The following is a 21569-nucleotide window of genomic DNA, read 5'->3' on the forward strand; positions in this document are numbered from 1 at the left end:
CCGTCTCAACGATTTCGTCTACTACTACTACTACTACTACTAACTACTGCTACTACATTTTACCTTCTTTATTTTATTTCTTCTTTTTATATAATATAATAATACACTTTACTCTCTCTCTCCCTTTATTTCTCAAACTATTTCTGCTTAGTACTTTTTCCGATTCGCCATTATACACCAGCTTTTTATCAGGAAAAATAAAATAAACGTAGAAAGGGACCTTTTCGTAAGCTTAACGTCGGAGAAGCAGTTAACACGCTCCAAAAAGTAAAGTCGAACGTAATCTATTTAATAGATAACGCCATGCCTCTACACTCTACTGGAAAAACCTCTATATCTTTCCGCGGATTCGCTTTACTTCAACGCCATGCTCTGGTCCAGGTCTGTGTAGTGCAGTAAAATGGGTAAGAATACGGATTGTATATATATATGGAGCGGAGAGTGCTCAGTGAACAGCTGAAGAAGGAAAGAAAATTTAAACTCTTGCCGAGAAAGGTATATAGACTTATATAGTTTTCCTTTTCTTGGCGTTACTCTTACCTTTACTTGTACTTGGTAAAGATATATAAGAGGTAAGATGTTGGTGTACAAGGGGATGAAAAAGATAAAGAGGGAACGAGAGTGAGTGAGGGCAACCGTGAAAGAAACGAGCCAAGTGGTAAGCTCTACTGAAGAACGGGTATAAGGGTTGAAGCTGCTAAAGCGGCTGTTTCTGTGACGGAAAAAGGGTAAGAAATATATGAGAAAAAGAAGTTGATGGTGAAGTGGAGGACGGAAGCGAGCGAGTGAAAAAAAATAAGTAAATAAGAAATAAATCGACGAAGAAGGAAGGAACGAGCTTGTAAATAAAATAAAAAGGGAGAAGAAAAATAAAAATTTAAGATAAAAGAAAAAAAATAGAGTTAGGACTTGGGATAGCAACTCCTATGCCGGCTTATTCCAGAGTTATTTTTCACTTGCCGTTGAAAAATTGCTGGCACTCGAAAAATCGGAAATCGATTACGCCCACTGCCGAACTGCCTAAGAGATAACGCGCTACTGAGATGCCAAAATAACTGAGAGGAAAAGAGTTGAGAGAAAGTGAAAGAAGGTAAATATATTGAGTATAGAGTTAACAAGGGAAGACGCTCCACTTTAGAGTATACATAAGACGAAGAAGAAGAAGAAGAAGCAGAGGAAGAAGACGACGAGGAATCTGGTGGTGTGATAAAAAGATCGATTCGCCCTGTCGTTCATGCTCAAGATCGCTTCAGATATTCGCGGCTTTTGGATTTACTTTTATCGCAAAGCTTTTTTTCTTATTCTTTTTCTTTTTCTTTTTCATTTTCATTCTTATTCTTATTTTCCAATTTTATTTTTTGCCTTGTAAATCACTTTAAATGCGCTAACGATCAGATCACACTCGAGTGCTTTAGAATTGTCGATAAATGCTCTGAAAATGTAATGTTGAATGTCCTCTATATTTTATTCTACTCTTAAATGTCTTTAAATTATCCAACGATTGGGATTTCACAAAAAAACAGTACGGGAAATAATTTAACGATTTTTAAATTTTTAATATTTTATCCAAACTTCTGGTGACCGACATTTCAAAACTCATGTTTTCTCTTTACATTTTAAGCTGATGTTTGTTTTGCGAAAAAATTCACTGGTGTAAATAAAATGCTGCGGTGAAAAATAAAGAACAAACATGTCGTGAAAATTTGTTGTTTAAAAAAAATAAATACGCGGAAATAGGGCACGAGTTTCTGGCTTCAATCGTCGACTATTTACTGTAGATTCTGAAAGTTTATTTTCCGCGACATATAGATAAAAGCCAACTACTATTACACGCAAATTAAATTGATAGTTTGAGTAGTCAGTCGCGTTATCAGCTGATTGATTATTAAAAAAAAAAATATCAATTGAAAAATTTTCTTTTATGTAAAAATAAAATAGTCATTGCTAACAATGATAAGATAATTGAACTTAAGACATGACGTCTAATTAAATTAAATTGAGTTCAAAAGATTAACTAATGCATATAAAGATTTATATAAATTCTTAAAATCTGAATATAATTATTGAGTCGGAATCGAATGCGTGACGAGATTACGAGCTTCTGTTCATTGAGTGTCATCGAAACATTCCATCATTTCTCATCGCATTACCGTAAGCGTACATATATTACACATATATCTATCTATATATAGATAATATAGGAGGTCTAGCTATTTCAAGTTGAGAAAGCACGGAAATGATGCAGAGATGCAAGATGAGATGTAAAACCGGTAGGGAAGTAAAGGGTATGAGATATTCAACATCGGATGAGTACAGAAGCAGTCGTGTGTGTGTGAGTATGTGTGTGTGTGTGTGTGTGTGTGTCTGTGTTGAATTGAGGATTCAGTACAGTAGAAATTCAAGTTAAGAGAAACGCATAGTCTACTGGTACTGCTGCGTGGATTGGGTGCAACGAGGTATGTAGTAATCGCCAAGGAATAGGGAGAATAACCCTTACAACCTTCTCTTTATCTCAGTTCTCCCTGCATTACTATCACAACTTGTATATGTGCACACACACAAACATTATGTATACACATATATATAATATATAAACGCTAGATCGTCCATCTTTACTTTGGCCCTCACTTAAGCCTTCAACTATCTGTCTTTCTCTAACATCGGTATCTTTAATTCAACTCAACTGTGTTTCCATCTCCATCTTCATCTCCATCTCCATCTACATCTACATCTACATCTATATAAACATTTATATCGGTGTGCACCACGTGATTCAATCCCTTATGAACTCAAGACACTCAAGAGACCCGCTCGTTAATGCCTTTGCTCCTCTCTCCTCATTCTCGCACCCTTTTCGCTCTTATTCCCGCGCTATATATTCAGCACCGTGCTTTACTTATTCTACAGACTAAACTACATTTCCGCATCGCTACATACACCTTTACAATTTATATAAACATATACATGCATGCATATATTTATAAATTTAATTCGTCTTTGATGCATTTACAGTCCTCGTTAGTACTTTAATTTATTGTAATTATCGGTGTTGAAGTTTAATTACGTTTCACGTTATTCAAAATTCATTAAGTTGTGTGTTCGGTGGAGAAGGGGGAGTATAAATATGAGTGTGTATTATTGTTATTATTATATAAATAAATAAAACTTACCTTTCGCTCGTGCAACGACAATACAATCGCTGATGAAAAACCAGACAAGGATAAAACTGCCAAGTAGGCCTCTCCGCCGACCCTTGCCGCACTCCATGGTGAGGCCTCGAGCTTTGACTACGCCTGAAAAATAATTTAAATAAATGTATTTAAAAAATTGTTCTTGTTCAAACAATTAATAATTTTTTATATTTTCATATTTTCTTAAAATGAATCAGTGAAAAGACTTGTACCTGAAGATCGGAACGTTTTTCGTGGAACGAAAATAAGAAAACGAAATGAAAAGAAACGATCTACTAGATCTAGATTCCTGAAATGTTTCGCATAGATGCTAGAATGTCACCCGAAAATTGCAGCCACCCCTCAAGTCATCTTCAAGCAGTCAAATTACTCAAATTTCGTTGTGCGAGAAACGTTCCGATCTTCAATTATATGAAAAGACCTGAAAATCAGTGAATATTCAATGCGAATTAGTCCCAAGTATATCACTGATTCAATTAATGATATACTTGGGACTATTTGTGCAGTGAATATTACTGATTGGAGTACTTTTCACTGATTCATTTTAAGAGAGTATGTATCTGAAGATCGGAATGTTTATCACGCAACGAAAATGAAAGAAATTCATATAATTTTAGTGCTTAAAGGTGACTTAAGGGGGGTTCCAAGACAACTGATCCCGACAATCGATCCCACAGACTAGATCCAACTGACAACTGATCTTCTAATCCATCAGTATCATCAAGATTTTAGTAACTTTTATAATCATCTTCAAAACCTGTATCTTAATCATTTTCAACCGAATGTCAATGAGATCAGCTGTCGGTGGGATCAATTTTTAGGAATCACTTGTCGTGGTATGAAATTCGGTTCAGTTGACAGCTCACCCGTCAGTGGTAATTGGGGCCGGCTGCAAATTTCGGCAGACACTGGCACCTATGAAAACACTTCAGAAATCTAGATCCAGTAGATTTCTTACTTTTCATTTTTATTCCGCGAAAAACGTTCCGATCTTGATACACATTTTCATTAAATATCAGTAAAAAGTAAAAGTAAAACTATCGATGTTTGAATACATAAATATTTAATATATTTTTTTGTAATTTGCTAAGTACCAATAAGTAAATGTAGTAATTTATAATATAATATAAGAATGGTTACACTCAGTTACATGTGAATGTAATTATCGCGGAAGCAGTGGCAGGACTAAAGGAGAAGGACAATGATAATTGAATGTTAACTCGTACCGGGAATACACTGTGGGTTAATCGGTTGTATATACCTAGATATCTAGCTCGCCGTCTCCTCTATACACTCTACCCCCTATATACATATTATATATATATAGATAAGTATAGGTGCACATTGACCGCTCACCGGTCTCGCCATTCGCCGATGCTCAACGCATTACGCATAATTAATCCAACGATGCTATCGGAAACCACAGGCAGGCAGTCGATGCAATGCGTTTACTATTAGCTCTCCCCTGTTTTTTTATACTATCTCACTCTCTCACGATCTTAAACTCCAATACCGTCTCATTATCCAACCTCACCTACACAGAGATCCAGTCCAAGTGTGCGCGGTTTATAAAATAAAAAATTACTGTCTCACTTGCGTTCTCATACAATCATAAGAAATGGATAAAAATCATACGAATGGGAATACTGCCTCGAGCTATACATTCTTCTATCATCAAAGTCTTCCTCTTTCTCTCTTCCTCTCTCACTATTTCCATTCCTTTGATTCCATTCTTAAGAATCACGATTGGATAAAGTGAAAGAGAAGTAAAAATAAGCTGAGTATGAGTATGAGGATAAGAAAGACGAGTAGAGGTGATAGGCATGTTCTCCAGTTGCGCTAGGGCACATCGATATGTATACTTACGTTTTGTTGATCCGTATCATACTCACGCAAGATTTTATATGCATATATATATATGTGTGTGTAAGTACATTTAATGTATGCACGTATATGTGAAAAAGACAAACGTAAACGTACTGACTGTACGTTATAGTAATGCAAGACTCGAGATTAACTCTTGAGTAGTCGAGACTTAAACTTGCTGGCTCCCATTATAAGATATATACATACATATATAGATATATGTAAGTACGTATGTATAACGAGGAATATGAACGCTAGTACGTATAGAAGGTTAGAGGATACGTGCTCGTAATGAGTCACTGAATATATTTCCTTATTCACTCACTCACTCACTCTCTCACTCGGTTCAAAGTTACTCAAGTATAATAGGTACGTCATTGTCATTATATATATATACTTGGAAATATATCCTGAGGATATGACATTGTCCCTTCCCATTCTAACATGAGTTATTGTAGAATAATTTGTTATAAAAATTTTCAATAATTAAATTCCCATAAAAAAATTTTTAAAAAATTCTGACGTGTTCTGTTGACTAAAATGATAGTAGAAATAGAAATAGTTTTAAAATGATTCATAGAGAAACTTTTTTGTAGACTTAAGTACTTTTTGATTATCAGATAAGATGACATTTGGAGTATGTAATTATGAGAGACTAATTTTTAGTGAAGTTAAACGGGAAAAAAATTTCAGGACAAAAGAAATGGAATAAAAAAATTATAATTGTTGATAACTCTAGTTTGGTGGATAGAGGCAATTTGAAACGGGTAATGGCGCTATTATAAATGGTGCGTCGGAACTTGATTTGCCGAACAAAAGACCCGCGAATTAACGCTTGTACATCAACTGCATGTATGCGTGGTTATGTTTTGTTTCGCGGTGTGTGAGTTGTGTGGGTTCATTTTATTGTGTTATTTACATACGTACTGTCTTTTGTCTATGTTATTGTATTGGGTAAAATGTAAAGCCTGCAAATCATATTATTTTAATACATAATAAAATTATCTCTTAAATGCTTTTTATGTATACGTAATATTTTATTGCCGAGTCTTTCTGTATTAACAAAAGCCCATGAATTTAAAAATTTAAAACAAAATTATTTTACCTTCTTCCTTTTCTCGTTATAATTGTCTCGGCAATTAGTTTACACAAATTTGAATACTTAATTAATTTTTCCTGTCGGTATTCATTTAAAGTACCAGTTACGTTAACTTTTATTTTTTATTTTAATAATTCTTTGTTACAATATATCCTTTTCTTGTTAGCCGGTACGTAATTTAAATAATAAATTACTAACTACTGTCAACAATTCATCTTTATATGCGCAGTGTACAATAATAATGTTAAAGTCGGCGACAAAAATTAAAAAGGGAATATTTCGCGTGACAGTAAACCAACGACCGGAAGTAAGAACACCATGCATTCCGTTATATGACACGAGTTTCCTTGGGCTTAAGCCATACCGAACCCTATCCCATATTTAATATATCTCTAGCACTATCATCACTTAAACTTAGTCTTGCTCGCCCTCGCTGAGGTCACGCAAATGTCTTTTCTCATATCTATATATTAATATCATATACAATACGTCAGAATATATTCATGACTAAATATGACTAAGACTGCCTACCAACAATATCCACTATATATGTACAATATATGTATATATATATGTTTGTTACTCAAGGTCTGTCTAGACTTCAAAATTCTATCCAATTTATTTTCACCTTTCAAATTACCTACGCATAAATATAATAAACAGTAATTACTTGGTCATAAAAAAAAATATGTGAATGAAACAAACTCAATAACCAATTAAAGTTAAACATGAAGAAAAAAAACCAATTAACACTTTCTACATACTTTCTAAATAATTTCCTTAGCCGATTAAGCAACTAAATGACTTTTTATTATTACTATATATTTAGTAATAGTAATAGTTGTAAATTTTTCGTAATATATATAATTAAAGTGAAGGAGACAGATAAATAAATGATTTAATAAATAAATATAGACAAGTAATTTTAGCTTTGCTCTTATTTGTTAATCAAGAAAAGAAAACAATTTCCTTTCTATTTAACTCTAGAATCACGGAGCCAACTTCTCACCAAAAGAATCGAGCTATATGCTCTATCTGAACACCAAAACACTCTGCACAATATATGTATATATATATATATATATATAGCTGATGATATCGATACTAACTTTTGATTGTGTAGAGTAAAGGTAAAGAGAGAAAGAATAAGAGAGAGTGAATCGTGATTGAGGGAACAAGAGTAAAGGAAAAAGGATAAAATACATATATATATAGATGTAGATATATATGTTGGATATATAGTAGTACAGAGTTTGAGCAAAAGTTTACACGACACGAACGGCAGGTGTTATTTGCTCTAGCAAGTTAGATAGAACTCGTCGAAGCTCAACTTGAACCCTTTCTCTTCAATCCTCACTTCTCTCGCTCTTCATCACGACCTCCAATACCCTCCGCCTTTCTCACCCTCACGGTCCCTTCTTATCCCTTCTCGCTCGTCAACAAGAGGGGCTCGATCCTGTTTCACTTATATACACGCGATCAGAAAATACTTTAACGACTTACGGATATTTAGCTCTAGGATTATCGGCAAACCCATTTTCGTGAATTTAAAATCCCTATTTTCTCTTCTATATATATATAGAGGTATACCTATTACGTCCTCGCTTACTTAAATCTTTAAATCTACTAGTCAATTAATATTTTTATTTAATAATTAACAGAATATTTCTTTTGAATCCCCAGTGTCCAGAACATCTGTACGCGTAACGGTACCGTGCAAAAAACTTGTTATTGGCTTCAATTATATATTAACACTTGTGTCTTTAAATATATCTATATACATATATATGCATTTATATTTATATGTAGAGATATATATTTAAGCAAGCGATACCTGTACAAGTTAAGGTTTTCTGAGAAAGTGTGACTGGGTATTGCTTACACGCATACCTAAACCATTAATTACGACTCATTAGGAAAGCAACCGCCATCTGTCCGGGACGGACCGTGAATCACTCTTAATCATTGCATCTAGAGCTCCGAGCACGGTAGCTGTCTTACCCGTGTCTCTCCTCCCTTGTTCTCTTTCGCGCTTGCTCCTTCTTACGCTTCGTCAACCCATGAGAAAAGGGTGTACATGCATATACATATAAACATATATAGATTTATATGTTGCAAGATATCATACACGAGCAGTAAAAACGGATACTGCGTACGACTTACGCATTGCCGCACTGGCTTGCTCTGTTTACTCGGTAGAGTATTAACTGTGTCACAGGCTGCAGGGTACCAGTAAAAGCTGTACGCATCTAGATCAAAGTGTCAATTGCCAATTGCCAATTAAATATATTTACCGATGAGTATTATATGTTACGCGGACCCGAGACTTAAAAATTATTATATCGGATATCGAGTTAATATTAATTAAAATAAATATTTTATTGAAATATATCGAGGGACAAAATATGTTTTATAAATAAATAAATGAATTAAAAATACTTTTGCTTGTTGAGTTAATAATTATTCTCGGGGAATACTGCTCGATTCACCTGGGTCATATTTACTCGTGGGAATCAAACTCGTTATGAAATGTGTAAGCAGTAGCATGTAGAAAATAATAATAATAATAATAATGATGATGATGATGAAAAATATGTGTGTAGATAAAAAAATGATGTGAATGTAGTTGACGAGGTGAATGCAATTGGAAAACTATGCAGCTTAACTTGAGAAATTCTCTCGACAAATTAGTTTCGTTTGCCTTTTGTGTAAAAAAGGTTACGAGTCTCTTTTTGGGACAAACAAGGGATATTTTATCTATTACGCATTGGGTATTGAGCAAATATATGAGGAGGTTTTTACTTATTTGCCGAGTGAAACGACTTATGTGTAAGTAAGGCTTCGAGGAAATTTGTCTCCGATTTGGAGGCAGGCATCTAATGTCTAACGGGCACGCATATTTGACTTGATTTCTAGTCGGTAACCATGGCGATGAGACACAAACAGGATTCGGTAAATTGAATGAAGGAAAAATATGAGGATAAAAAAGTTAAATAATAAAATAAAAGGGCATGAGGTATGACAGAGAAAAAAGGGAGGAAAAAATTAAACCGTCTGAGCTGGGAGAAGATGGACTTAGTTTTAGTCTTGGTGATGGAAGTTAATCGCTGGTGAATTTGCTGAGCATCGTTACTGAACCCTCGTACATCCGACGAGGATTCGTAATCCAATTGAATGGTTCGGCCATCAGACAAGAACACTAGAAGTACGTGAAGACGAGATGAAGGAACGGAAGCTGCTAGGATGAGAGATAAAAATAAAATAAAAAAGATCGAGCGCTGTCCTAATGACGGATCGATTGAGTTGGCCAGGGCAATAGATTTAATTTTTTTTGTTATTTAGTGTCACAATTTTATCATTAATCAAAATTACTAAGAGAAATATCGTTATTTTAATTGTTCGGAGACCGTTACTGAGTTTTTAATTTATGGAGGATCAAGCAAGCATGACGCCAAGGAAAAATTGAATTTTTTTCATTATAAATGTGCTTAATTTTCGTGAAAATTACTTTTTTTTTCGGGCCAAATGAGGTGACTTAAAAAAAAATCCTGAGTACGTCGAAGTGCTTAAAAATAATTGGAGGACAGTATGAAGTGATAAATGAAGATTTGAAAGTATTTCAAATTAAGTAAATAATTTTTGCCTATTCCATTTTACCCAACTTTTACAGATATAAATAATTATTATTTTATATTTGAAATTCAAAGAGAATTTTTTCCTTTAGATCCACAATGATGTTATTTGTAAGTTTTTTAGTGTAATATAATTTTGTTAAAAACTTTACGCTTTGACGAATGAAGATGAAAAGCCGTAATTTAGTTTAATGAGATACTTGACTTGTATATAAGCCTTGTTAATATTTCTATAAGAAGATTTGTTAGAATTCATCTAATAATACTTAACATAACTAAATAAATTAAAATTTTCAAGTGTCTAAAATAAATATGAAGCCTAATTAAAAGAAAAAGTGTAAAAATTAAATTATTGAGTAATCTTGCAATTGGTATTGAAATTTACGGCTCCCTAGAGTGGGATATTATCAATCATTGCTCGGACGTATCAGCAATGGGTAAATTTTGAGTAAAAAAGCGAGAAAAAAAAATTAATCTCCCGAGTATTTTTTAATAATAAAAAAAAGTTAAACGTGACGTCAGAGAGTGAGTTTTGCACTAGCAGCTTCTGTGTACACGTACGCGGAACAACCCCCGGTTGGAGTTGCGCTACGGGGGTCGTCCGATAGGCAGCACACAGGATAGGCAGGAACTCGTCGCACGGGCACACGGGGGAGGTAAATAACGCGAAACGAAGGGGCGAGGGCACGTCAGACCAGTGATGATTAATATCGTTGCGGCATGCAATCGGATCAAACGCTAACCCACACAACTCTAGTTCCTGTCGCACACATACCCGTGCCCTGTACCCTCTCTCTATATCTACGGATGTGCTTGTACGTACAGATGGGAACACGAGAACAGTATTAGTATTAGATGTCCTACTGATGGCAATAAGACCAAGGGAGAGTTATTCATGTTGCCATAGAGATAAATATATCATGATAGCAGTCGCTTTGACATATCAGTGTTGTAGAATTGACTAAACTTCTAAGAGCTTTGTGGCTGCTAAAAGTCGACAGGCACCGATTTTTGATCGCCTTTGATGATTACTAATCTTCATTGACAAACTTCGCTAATTAGTTATAGTTTGATCTAACTAAGCACATTTGCTTTCAACTCAAATTTACTTTATTCGTTATTAATGAGCTCTACATACAATCAGATATATATTTACTCCTACGCTATCTTGATTTTTTTAATCATTAATATTAACTTATTTAATAGAAGATTATTGGCTTAAGTCAATTTTTGGTTGCGGAAAAATTCAAAATTAATTTTTTTTTTTTTTTTACGTTAAATTTATAGATTTTTTGATTAAACAAAAATAAACATTTTTCACTTTTAAGCATAAATAATTAGGGTAAAGGTATCGTTCATGGTCACTCTAGGGCCAGTTTTGGACACTTGGAAAATTTAAAGGAAATAATTTTTGAAATACGCAATGACGTAATTAATTTTTTTAATGCATTCAAAGAAATTTTCATCACACAAATACAATGAAAATTTTATTTTATACTTTTCCATAAATTAAAACAATGCATTGAATGTCCAAAAATGGAGCAGGTACAGATAGTACTTCTACCCTATGCCGAGTATTGATTAATAATAATAATCATTATTATTTTGAAGAAAAATTCGCTACGATGAACAAGACAACAAAAAAATTTTGAATATTTTGTAGTCAAAAAATTGAAAAACCATAAAAGTGAACAATAATTCATAAAATTTGAATTTTAAATTTTGTATTGCAAATCTAATTATTTTAAGACTGCAATTTAATTATAAACCAAAATATATGTATTGAAAACATAATAGAAAAAATTTGATGAAATATTATTCTAGTAATTTATGGTAAGGAAAATGTATCGATTGAATAAATTTGAAAAAGATGGATGAGATGATCAACATACTCCGAGGATGATCAAAACGCATAAAATGAAAACATATCCATACATACATAGATGTATAGATATATATAATAACATATAATATATATGGACAGTGAGGAATTGATAAACATGAATATCATTAATACAACGTGTAAAAGCTTGGCAAATGTTGACAATATAAACAAACTATAGTTTGCAGTATGAACAATATTTGCCAACAAACTTGTTCGTTGAGGCGATGGGACAAACATGAACACGAAATGCTCATCCGGTGTGTTAAAATGGTCCATGGGTTTAATTTACAAAGAGCCAGCCCTGTCGCTCCTGTACCTACACACGACAAATTGCGGATAATAACGTACTTTAATCAGCTAAAACCCGCGGCTAAAAAACGCGCCGCCAAAAAAATTTTACTTTACTTTACTTTACTTTATTTTACACACACGATCCTTCAGACCAACACGACTCACTACACAAGTGTTATCTAAAGTTGATGTTCACCAAGACCGGGCATCGGCGAAACAGACAGAGATGGAAACAGAAACAGGGACAGAGATGGAGGCCAGTGCACAAGTTCTCTTACCAACAGAATATGTATGGGTCCAGAAATGGGTACTACTCGAAGCTAGGACATGAATAATTTTACATAATGTATACCATATATAATATGATATGTTATATATCTATACTGGATTATGCCTCCGAGCTAGCTAAGCGACACTATATATATTTACACATATATGTTATAGTTATGCGTATAGTTTAGGCATACTCATGCAATACATAGTAGTTTGCTACACTCTAGTCCAGTATATGTTGGTGTAGTCTGTCATATATATTATATCGGACTAACTATGTCCATCAGAGTTGGATTATAATCCCATCTTTTGATGTGGCATGTGGGAAACAACTGTAAGTTAAGATGACATCGTAAATCTTTAATATCATTCTCCTTTAAATCCTATCTATAAATAGATATGTATATATGGACATATATATTTTTTTTTCTAGCATATTGATATGTCATTATTACAGTGTAATAAATTTAAAAAACGGACAATAAAAAAAAGATTTATTGTAATGTATTAAAATTAGGAGCGGTGGAAATAAAAAAAATTTATTGTCGAAATCTATTTTATGAACGCCAAAGGTCTTTGTACGTGATTTTTTAGTAATTTTCAAGATTATGATTTACAATGAGGATGATCTCAGTATTTACGTCGTTAAGTAATTACTTAAAAAATATTATATGATGGGTTTATTGCGGTAATAAAGGTCTTAAAACTGTTCACAACTCCACGTCCTATGATTTAGTATTTTTTTTATTTTTATTTAGGCTTAGATTTAAACTTAAGCGGAGTTTCTGTTTGAGGAGCAGTTTAAGTGAGAACTGAATTTTTATTAGTGTTACTGAACAAAATTTTATGCTACGAAACGGCTGTTTATACCTGACCTGAACTGGACATCTGGTCACTTTAAATCGGTATATATTTAGGTAATACTGAATTCTATGTAGCAAATTTTTTTTCGAAAACTAAGTTTGTTATTTTAAAGTACATTATCCACTGTGTGCAGTATTTTTAATTTGTTGGGAGAAATAGAATAGAATAGAATTGAACAAACGATGGCCGAGAAAAAATTTGTCAGGTTTAAGAGATTTTTCTAGCGTATTGATGTTTTAGGAGATTTACCACCACAATATTGTTGTAAATCCCTTATTTTGTGTAAAAAATATAAAAAAATACAACAATGAAACAAAGTATTAGCTCTCGAGTGTCTCTCAGCGTCCAGAGTGTGTCTAATTTCACTAATGTCACATAAGACGTGTTAACCGGGAATAAGTACAAGAGAACAATGTTGGGAATTTGTGAAATATGAAACAGTGATTTTTTGTAACAACTGAAGCGTCTGCTGTTGAGGGCGACTTTTGTGGTTCAAAGAAGGTATACTGCATTATTACAGAATAGTATTAGCAGCAGAGGTAGTAATGGCTTGTATAGGGAGATGAGAAGAGATGAAGAGAGGGCTGGGTCCTGTTAGAATTGTCGGTAGATTCCCATTCTCCATAAGAAGCCGAGAGTTTAAATCCGCTTATCCTGATGCTCGGGTGAACAGCCTCAGCCTCAGACTCAGCCTCAGCTCCAACTCCAGCTCCAGCCTTAGCCTTGGTTTCATATATATACATTTATATATAAATATATTTTCTACAGGATTTTTCTAGATTTGAGGTGGAGAATATTCTCAGGTAGTTTTTTTTATTTTATTCAGGTATCCCGAGTTCTTCTCAAATGGGAATTCAATTCTTTTAAAATAAATGAAAGTATGTTTTTTCGATACGCGTGAATCGAGTTTCCTTTTGGTTCATTCGTCACACAGTCTTTATTGCTGTTGTAGTCATATCTTATAAAATTTTATTTTTATTATGTACTTTATACTTTTTTACTTTACTTTCATTTCATTTTTATAGAAACTTATACATTTTCGATGAGAAAAACTATTCATAGCACGTACAGAAATATCTATTTTGTGTTGAACGAATAAGTTGAAGCACCAGAGAGCCAAATTTATCAATACTTTATAAATATATATATGTATATACGAATCGATGTCGTGTCAACAATATTCAACTTGCACATACTACGTATCTGTATCTGTACATACTCACAATACTCGATCTGTTAAAATATATATATATGTATATACAGATACATGTTTATATATTATCGAGTATTATAATCGCTATTTGCCAGTATTTCGATAATAATTCTAGTAATACAAAACAATCGATGCACTTTCGATAATTACCGTGGAAATTAAACTCACTAAATGTGCGAATTCCCAACCTAACAGATGATTATCAAATATATGTGCACAATGAAAGTACTAAATGATAGCAGGATGCAAGGATTAAACATAATTACCTATAATTGGACTCATTTTTACTCTCATTCAAGATGTTTTTTAATAAAAATTTTATATCCGCGATTATCCACTTATATTAAAAGCTATTTCAATATTTTATTCACTCCGACATTCAGTATTGATGATTATTGATATATTTATATATATATTTATCATACATATTTCCGAGATTTAATCTGATTAATTATTGACTATTTAAAATAGATTTAATTTTACGAGCTATATATTAATGATATATTATGACACGTGAAAGTTTATCAGATTGTAATGTCAGTGCGTTTATTTCATTAGTAAGACAGCTAAGTAATAAGCTATCACTCGGCACATATTCGGATAATGATACTCTGAATTTGGCTGAATAAAATTCATTAATGAGTCCATTATCCATATTTGAAAATTTTATCTTTCAACTATACAGAGACTATTTTTAATCAAATAAACCCAGTATGTAACATACATATATATCAATACCAATTAAACCATATATAGTTACTCTGAAAAAACTTGATATGAAAAATGAAATGATTTTTTTTTCATATCTACTCATGTATCAGCAAATTAAATTCATTACTAGCAATTTAAATTTCGCTAATTAAAAATTTGTTTTTGAATAAAATAATTAATAAAATGAAGTTATTTTCGTTTAAATATTTGAATGCATACTTGGTTTAAACTCACCGGCAATTATATTTAACGCTCGGATAAACTCACTTGCGGTTTATTGTAACAATACAGGCAACACAATACAATAACACAAAACGTTACATCCATTTTACACAGATGACAAGGTATTAGATTGGTTAAATAATAAAATAAAAGCAAAAGCAAAAGTATTATAAAAAATGTTTAAAAAAAACTTTCAACAAAGGGGGATACAAGAGCGTGAAAATCGTGATATACTTTAAGAACTCTATATTTATGAGTGTGTGTGAGTGTGTGTGGATGTATATAATATATGTATAATATAAAAAAGTAAAGAAAAGAAAACGAGTAGTGATTCACGATGAGAAACTCATGCAGGCAGGGGTAGAGAGTTAGTGACTATAGACAGGATCAATTCTCAAGGGAGCTATTATCGATATAATCGGTCTAGCCGTGCGTGTCACCCTTGCAATGCGCCATCACCCTTACACATAACCTCTTGGACCCCTCACTCCCGAGTCTAGCCCACAGCTTGCAGCGACAACCCCTTAAACCTCTGCTGTCACCTTATGCACATACCTGATCGGTGATTTGCGCGCGCATTAATATATATGCTAACTCACTTGTCTAATCTATTGACGACAAAATTATGATCGAGCTTAGTTCATGTGTAACTACATACATCAACCGCATTTGGACACGTGTTATCAACCAAATTGATAATGATATTGTCGTTGGATCTTGGATATTTTTACTTTTATTAACGTGGTCTGTAAGCTTTTTATCTACGTGAGCTATTTATTGATGATACTGATTCAAGACGGTCTGAAAGACTACACAATAAAAAATTTCGACTACACAATAAAAAATTTCGGTGCGAAAATGGACCCCAAGAACTTTACACGGCCGTGTAGTATGAAATAACGGTGTAAAATTCTCGCGGTGTAAATTTTCCATCCGTGTAATTCTAACGCGGTGTAATCTACTTTTGTACACCATTCCGTGTTAGCTATCTTAAAATGAATCAATGAAAAGTACTTCAATCAGTGAATATTCACTGCATAAATAGTCCCAAGTACATCACTAATTGAATCAGTGATATACTTGGGACTGTTTCGCAGTGAATATTCACTGATTAGAAGCACTTTTCACTAATTCGTTTTAAGAGAGAGTCGTTGTAATTTTGATTAATAAGCAACAAATGATCATTGAATATTTTTAACTACTTAATCAATAACTACAATTATTTTATTTAGATACTAATTAGTATTTTGAACACATTAATATTTTTATGATTCATTTTCTTAACGCAAAATTATCATGAATTATACATTTACACGTATGGCGGTGCAAAAATTTTAAATTTACACCGCCTAAATTTAAGACTGAATTTGGTGTAATTTTTACATCGAGACATTTACACTACACCGGGTCCAAAAAATTTTTTACAGTGTCGCTGTTAAGAAAAACAATGTAAATTTGAAAATGTCATATTTTTCTACTCTGTTATATGAGAAATCATTTGCAATATCAATTATCCGTCTTTAGCAAAAATTACCCCTACATCTGATTTAATCAGACAGTATTGAGATTTTTAATAATAAATTGTATGATTATCAGCTAAATCTAGATTTTAACTAACGAATTTTGTTACAGCATATCATTGAACTTTATACTACTCATTATCTTTTGAATTCTTGTCTCTATGACTGATTTAAATTGTAAGCATTATTGTTATTTGATCAAACTTTTTACTGCTTTTGTAAGTTCATCTGTATGAGTTCACTTTGCCATTTGGCCTGTGCCTTGGCATGAAAAATTGAATAAGTAAAAAAAAAATATAATAATAATTCGTGAGAATCGAAATAAGGGGTAGAAAAAAAAACTATATATATTAAGGTGGTAAAAAGCTTTCTTAAACTATAACACGTGTGAGAATACTGACGTGGTCGCTGAGTTTCCTCTGGTAATTTGCAATCCCACATGCACTAGACTCGCTTTTTTTTTATTGTGAAATTATTATTATTATTTCTATTCTATTGTATTGTATATAAATATATAAGATATATAAAGAGTTCAAGCACCCATTCTCACCACCTCAGTAGACTTGTAAGCTATATTCTGTCTATCGATTAGAGTTCGAAGAGCGTAAGGTGGTATGTTAGCAGTATGTAATATTCTTTTCTTAGTTATCATATCATAAATACTGAACGTGGCGTGTTTAGTCTACATCGCAATTGTCATATTTTTTATTATCTATTATACACAATCTAAGTATGGATATAGAGGTTATCATACTTATGTGTACTGAGTTTTGCAGTATGTCATTTTATATTGACAGCAAAATACACTGATTTATTTAAAATGTATAGATATATACGAGTGTATTAATGTCAGCTATGATCAAGAGGGTGACTAACCTTTATCATTACTTTTATACACATACACAACAATAAAGTTTATTTTTTATTGATGAATTATATTTATGTACAGATAGCTGGACATGCTATACTAAAAATATATATTTTTATTAATATATATTTTTGTGTTGCGAAAATAATCGTATGATTGCGCAAAAAAAATTTGTTTCTTATGGTGCCGCGGCGATTTGAATAAAAAAACTAAAAATTTAACGAACTGTAGAATTACAGTTACAAAAAAAAATTATTAGATATCATTATCAGTAATAAATTTTAGTTTAAAATGTACTTTGAGCTCAATAGTTTAGTAAAAGTCGGAACTTGTTATTTGAAACTGTAGAGATTCAAGTTTTTTTTCCGCGTTTTAAATGTTTGAATTTTTTTGCCGGATAAAAAATAATTTTTTAATATCTAGCGGGTATTAATGTTTAATACAGATGTGTATGAGCGATGTTAACAGGCATCATGGAAGTTAAAGTGAAAGTAGAGATGTAATTTTTTAAAAAAATTGCACATATGTACATAAAGTGGATGGAGTTTTAATACAACAAATAGGTATTCGTTTTAATATTTTTTTAAAAATAACCGCGTTTTTTCATCTACATTGAAACCATTTGTGAATTTTTTTTTATCAAAGCAGATGTACAGTTTTAAATAGTAAGTCGGATTAAAAAGTAAATGATAGCAAAATATTGCTCGTATGAATGTAAAATAAAAATGAAAATTTAAACGTCATATTAAAAATATTTAGCGTACGATTGTTTATTGCAAAATTTAAAGATTAATTAAAAATGTTATTTTTGGTAATGTATATATATATATATGAAATAAATGAATATATATAAATGTTAAATTTGTATTTAGTTGTAATTGAGAATGAGGGCTTATATGCATTCACGAGCACGATTCACCTAACCAGTAAATGAAAGCAATGACCTTCGTAGCCGCTTTGAATATCTTAGGTCTGCAGGAGATTTTTAAAGCTCGCGGCGGTAGCGTTAATTAACCGTGGAGCCTAGGATCACGGTCGCTTTAGTAGCGTACTTATATATATATATATATATATACATTTATACGGAGAGAGGGAGAATGGCGCAATCGAATCATTTCATTGCTCTTTCTCTTTTTCTCGGTTTTTTTTTCCCCATTTTTTTGTACTTTTTTCTTCCAACTGAGTCGTTGGTAACGCCAAGTAAAGCCGGGACAGCGGGGGAACTTAATGAACCAGCCAGGTTGCGTTTTTCTTGATGCCCGTAGGCATGCCGCAGCTTGCTAATTTTATCCCTTATTTGCCCGTCCGTCAAGGTAATCTGCGACGAAATCCAAGCTCAATGAAGCTAGACTGAAAAACCCAACATCTATATACATATATATATATATATATATATATATTTTTTTTATAAAAAGCTACAAAATACCGAGGAAGAAATTAAAATCCTGAAAAAATGTTTTTGAAAGCCCATTTATGACAATCGTGTACACAAATTTATTATACATGATTGCTTTGAAAGTTGCGAGGGTTTAAAAAAATATGTAATTTGTGTAAATGAATGTAGAGATGTCTGACAAATAGAAAATAAAAAAAACTGTGTAAGAAGAAACAAAATTCCGTGGAGAGAAAATAGTACGTACACTTGGGACTTGGCCTAGTGTTGGAAGTTACATTGGGAAAACAAGACTTTTCGATGTTTCTCGTTTTATTTAACCCGCGGACTCCTGGCACTGGTAGTGACTCAACCTCTCTATACATAAGACAACAAGTATAGCAGAGGATCGGGAGCTGAAGTAGACCGATGTGCCGGGGGTTAAAGCGTCGAGTCCTTGGTTCTACTCGTATCCAGGAGCCCAACTTTTCTCTTGCACATTCTCATGTTCGGTCTCTTTCTCTTCTGGTTTCTCATGTTCTCTTTCTTTCTCTCTCCCTCTCTCTTAGGAACTCGTCGGAGTAGACGTGGAGTAGCAGAGCCAGGAATCTGCAGCAGCCGAAGGCAGAGTGAGAAAGCCAATAGACAAGTGTGTGGGGTAAGCACAAGTAGAAAACAGGAAGCAGCAAGGGAGATGAACGAAACAACTGGCAAGACGGCAAAATACTCGAGAGAATACGACGAGATGAAGCGAATACGTCGACTTGAAAACTCTCCAGAGTTCTCTTAATTGTCCGTTATATTTTTTATTTTTATTTCAACTCTCTTGTATTTTATTTTATTTCATTTTATTGTACTCGACGTTAGACCGACGGAATATATCGCTTTCGGACGTGCGCTCCTATAATTTATCTCTTCTTTCGCGTCGGACTCTAAAACCACTACTGCCAATCGATCGCGCCCCCGTGTCAGAATACCGCCCGTGTATAGAGACGTCCGCACGTGCGATGCTTATCTAAAGCCCGTTAAATTAATATAACTTTTTTACAATTTACTTTTAACCGTAAAATTTCCTACTTGCTCGCGTTTACGTAAATCCCAGCGGAAATGTTAAAAATGATTTTTAAATTTCATTTTTTTTTATCATTACTTGTACTATCCTTTTTTTTTAGTTATAAAAATAATTATTTAAAAATGTTAATATGATGTATCGTAAAAGAAAAAGGGAGATTAAAGTTTTAAAGTTTGCTTGCTTGGACTTCCGAACGTCGAAGATATTTGAACCGAAAAGCGTCAAGTGCACCAATCATGGGTCGTTATTGCCAGCAATTATGATAATAGTATACCTGGAGCACGAGAGAGCCGCCGTGTATTGAAGTTGAGTCTTACATTACATTAGTTTAGCTCTCAACTCTCATCCAGCCTCCACTCTCGATACACTCGACTCATCCACTCTACTCAACTTTACTCCGTTCGACTCCGAAGCTCCTTTCCTTTTCTCTATTGCACGCCTTGTCTCGCCTGTTTCACTACGACCACTATATATATATATACATATAAATCTGTACAGATATTATAGAACCGCGTGAAGCTGTGCAGCACCTTGACCAGCTTGAGTCCACTGGCAAAGAGGATCAAGCCGGTCTCTATTAATCATATAAATGGTTCATTACGCCGCGGAATATTATACTCACCGTGATAATTACGATAAAATTACCACCACGACCATTACAGACGTACCGGGGACTATTACTTGACACGATATAATGTCCATGGGACTGGACTCAACTGAACTGGACTACAGTCCACTAAGGAAATAAAATTTGTCTATAAAAGTCGTTATAACTAAACGTCTACTGCTTATATGATGCATAATTCTCACTATAATTTCTGTAACTACTTTTCTTATGACAATTACGGTTGACTAGCTTCCGTTTCTAATAACTATCGCGTCAATCACTCGACACGATATGCATTGAACATTTTTTTTAAATTATTAAGTATAGTACCGCCGTGTTCTGACAAAACGCGTCAACTACATGCACCTTCGCGCAATGAAAATGAAAAAAATTTATGTAATTCGACTGCTTAGAAGCCAGTTTCCGAGCTTGGGGGTGGCCTAAAATTTACCAGCATCTATATGCAAAACATTTTGGAAAACTAGTCATCCAGTAAACTTTTTTTTTTTCATCTACTGTAGACATAATAATTGATAGTAGAGAAATTTATATCTAGTTATTAAGCTAAGGATTGTGTTGAGAGAGCTATCGGCGCCACAATTGACATTTCGCCGATCGCCGGTGGCACAACCTTGCGTTTCTAATTGGACACGTGTAATTATTTGCTTTACGGTCGGTGCGAAGACGCGTACACTGCTGCTACCCTTGAGTTAGTATTCGTAATGGTAGGTATGCAGGCATATTAATGTATATATGTATGTATATATATACTTATAGATCTGATGTAGTAAATGTGCATGGACAGCAGGGGATCCTACGACGACTGGTTCTGTGCGTGTTGCAGATTGTAACAGCAAGCAACTTACCACTCAAACCATTTGCC

The 21569-nt window shown here is 33.3% G+C and overlaps 1 protein-coding gene across 8 annotated transcripts in view; it reads right to left on the reverse strand.

Annotated features, from left to right (window-relative positions):
• Nucleotides 1–21569, reverse strand: part of LOC130663647 (latrophilin Cirl-like) — a 155163-nt gene that overhangs the window by 76598 nt on the left and 56996 nt on the right. For all 8 annotated transcript variants that reach the window (XM_057462999.1, XM_057462998.1, XM_057463000.1 and 5 more), the window contains one exon: nt 3171–3293. In XM_057462999.1, the coding sequence (XP_057318982.1) occupies nt 3171–3267 (97 nt within the window). In that variant the 5' untranslated portion in view covers nt 3268–3293. The remainder of the gene's footprint in view (nt 1–3170; nt 3294–21569) is intronic.

Source organism: Microplitis mediator, chromosome 2 (genome assembly GCF_029852145.1).
Source record: "Microplitis mediator isolate UGA2020A chromosome 2, iyMicMedi2.1, whole genome shotgun sequence".
Taxonomy (NCBI): domain Eukaryota; kingdom Metazoa; phylum Arthropoda; class Insecta; order Hymenoptera; family Braconidae; genus Microplitis; species Microplitis mediator.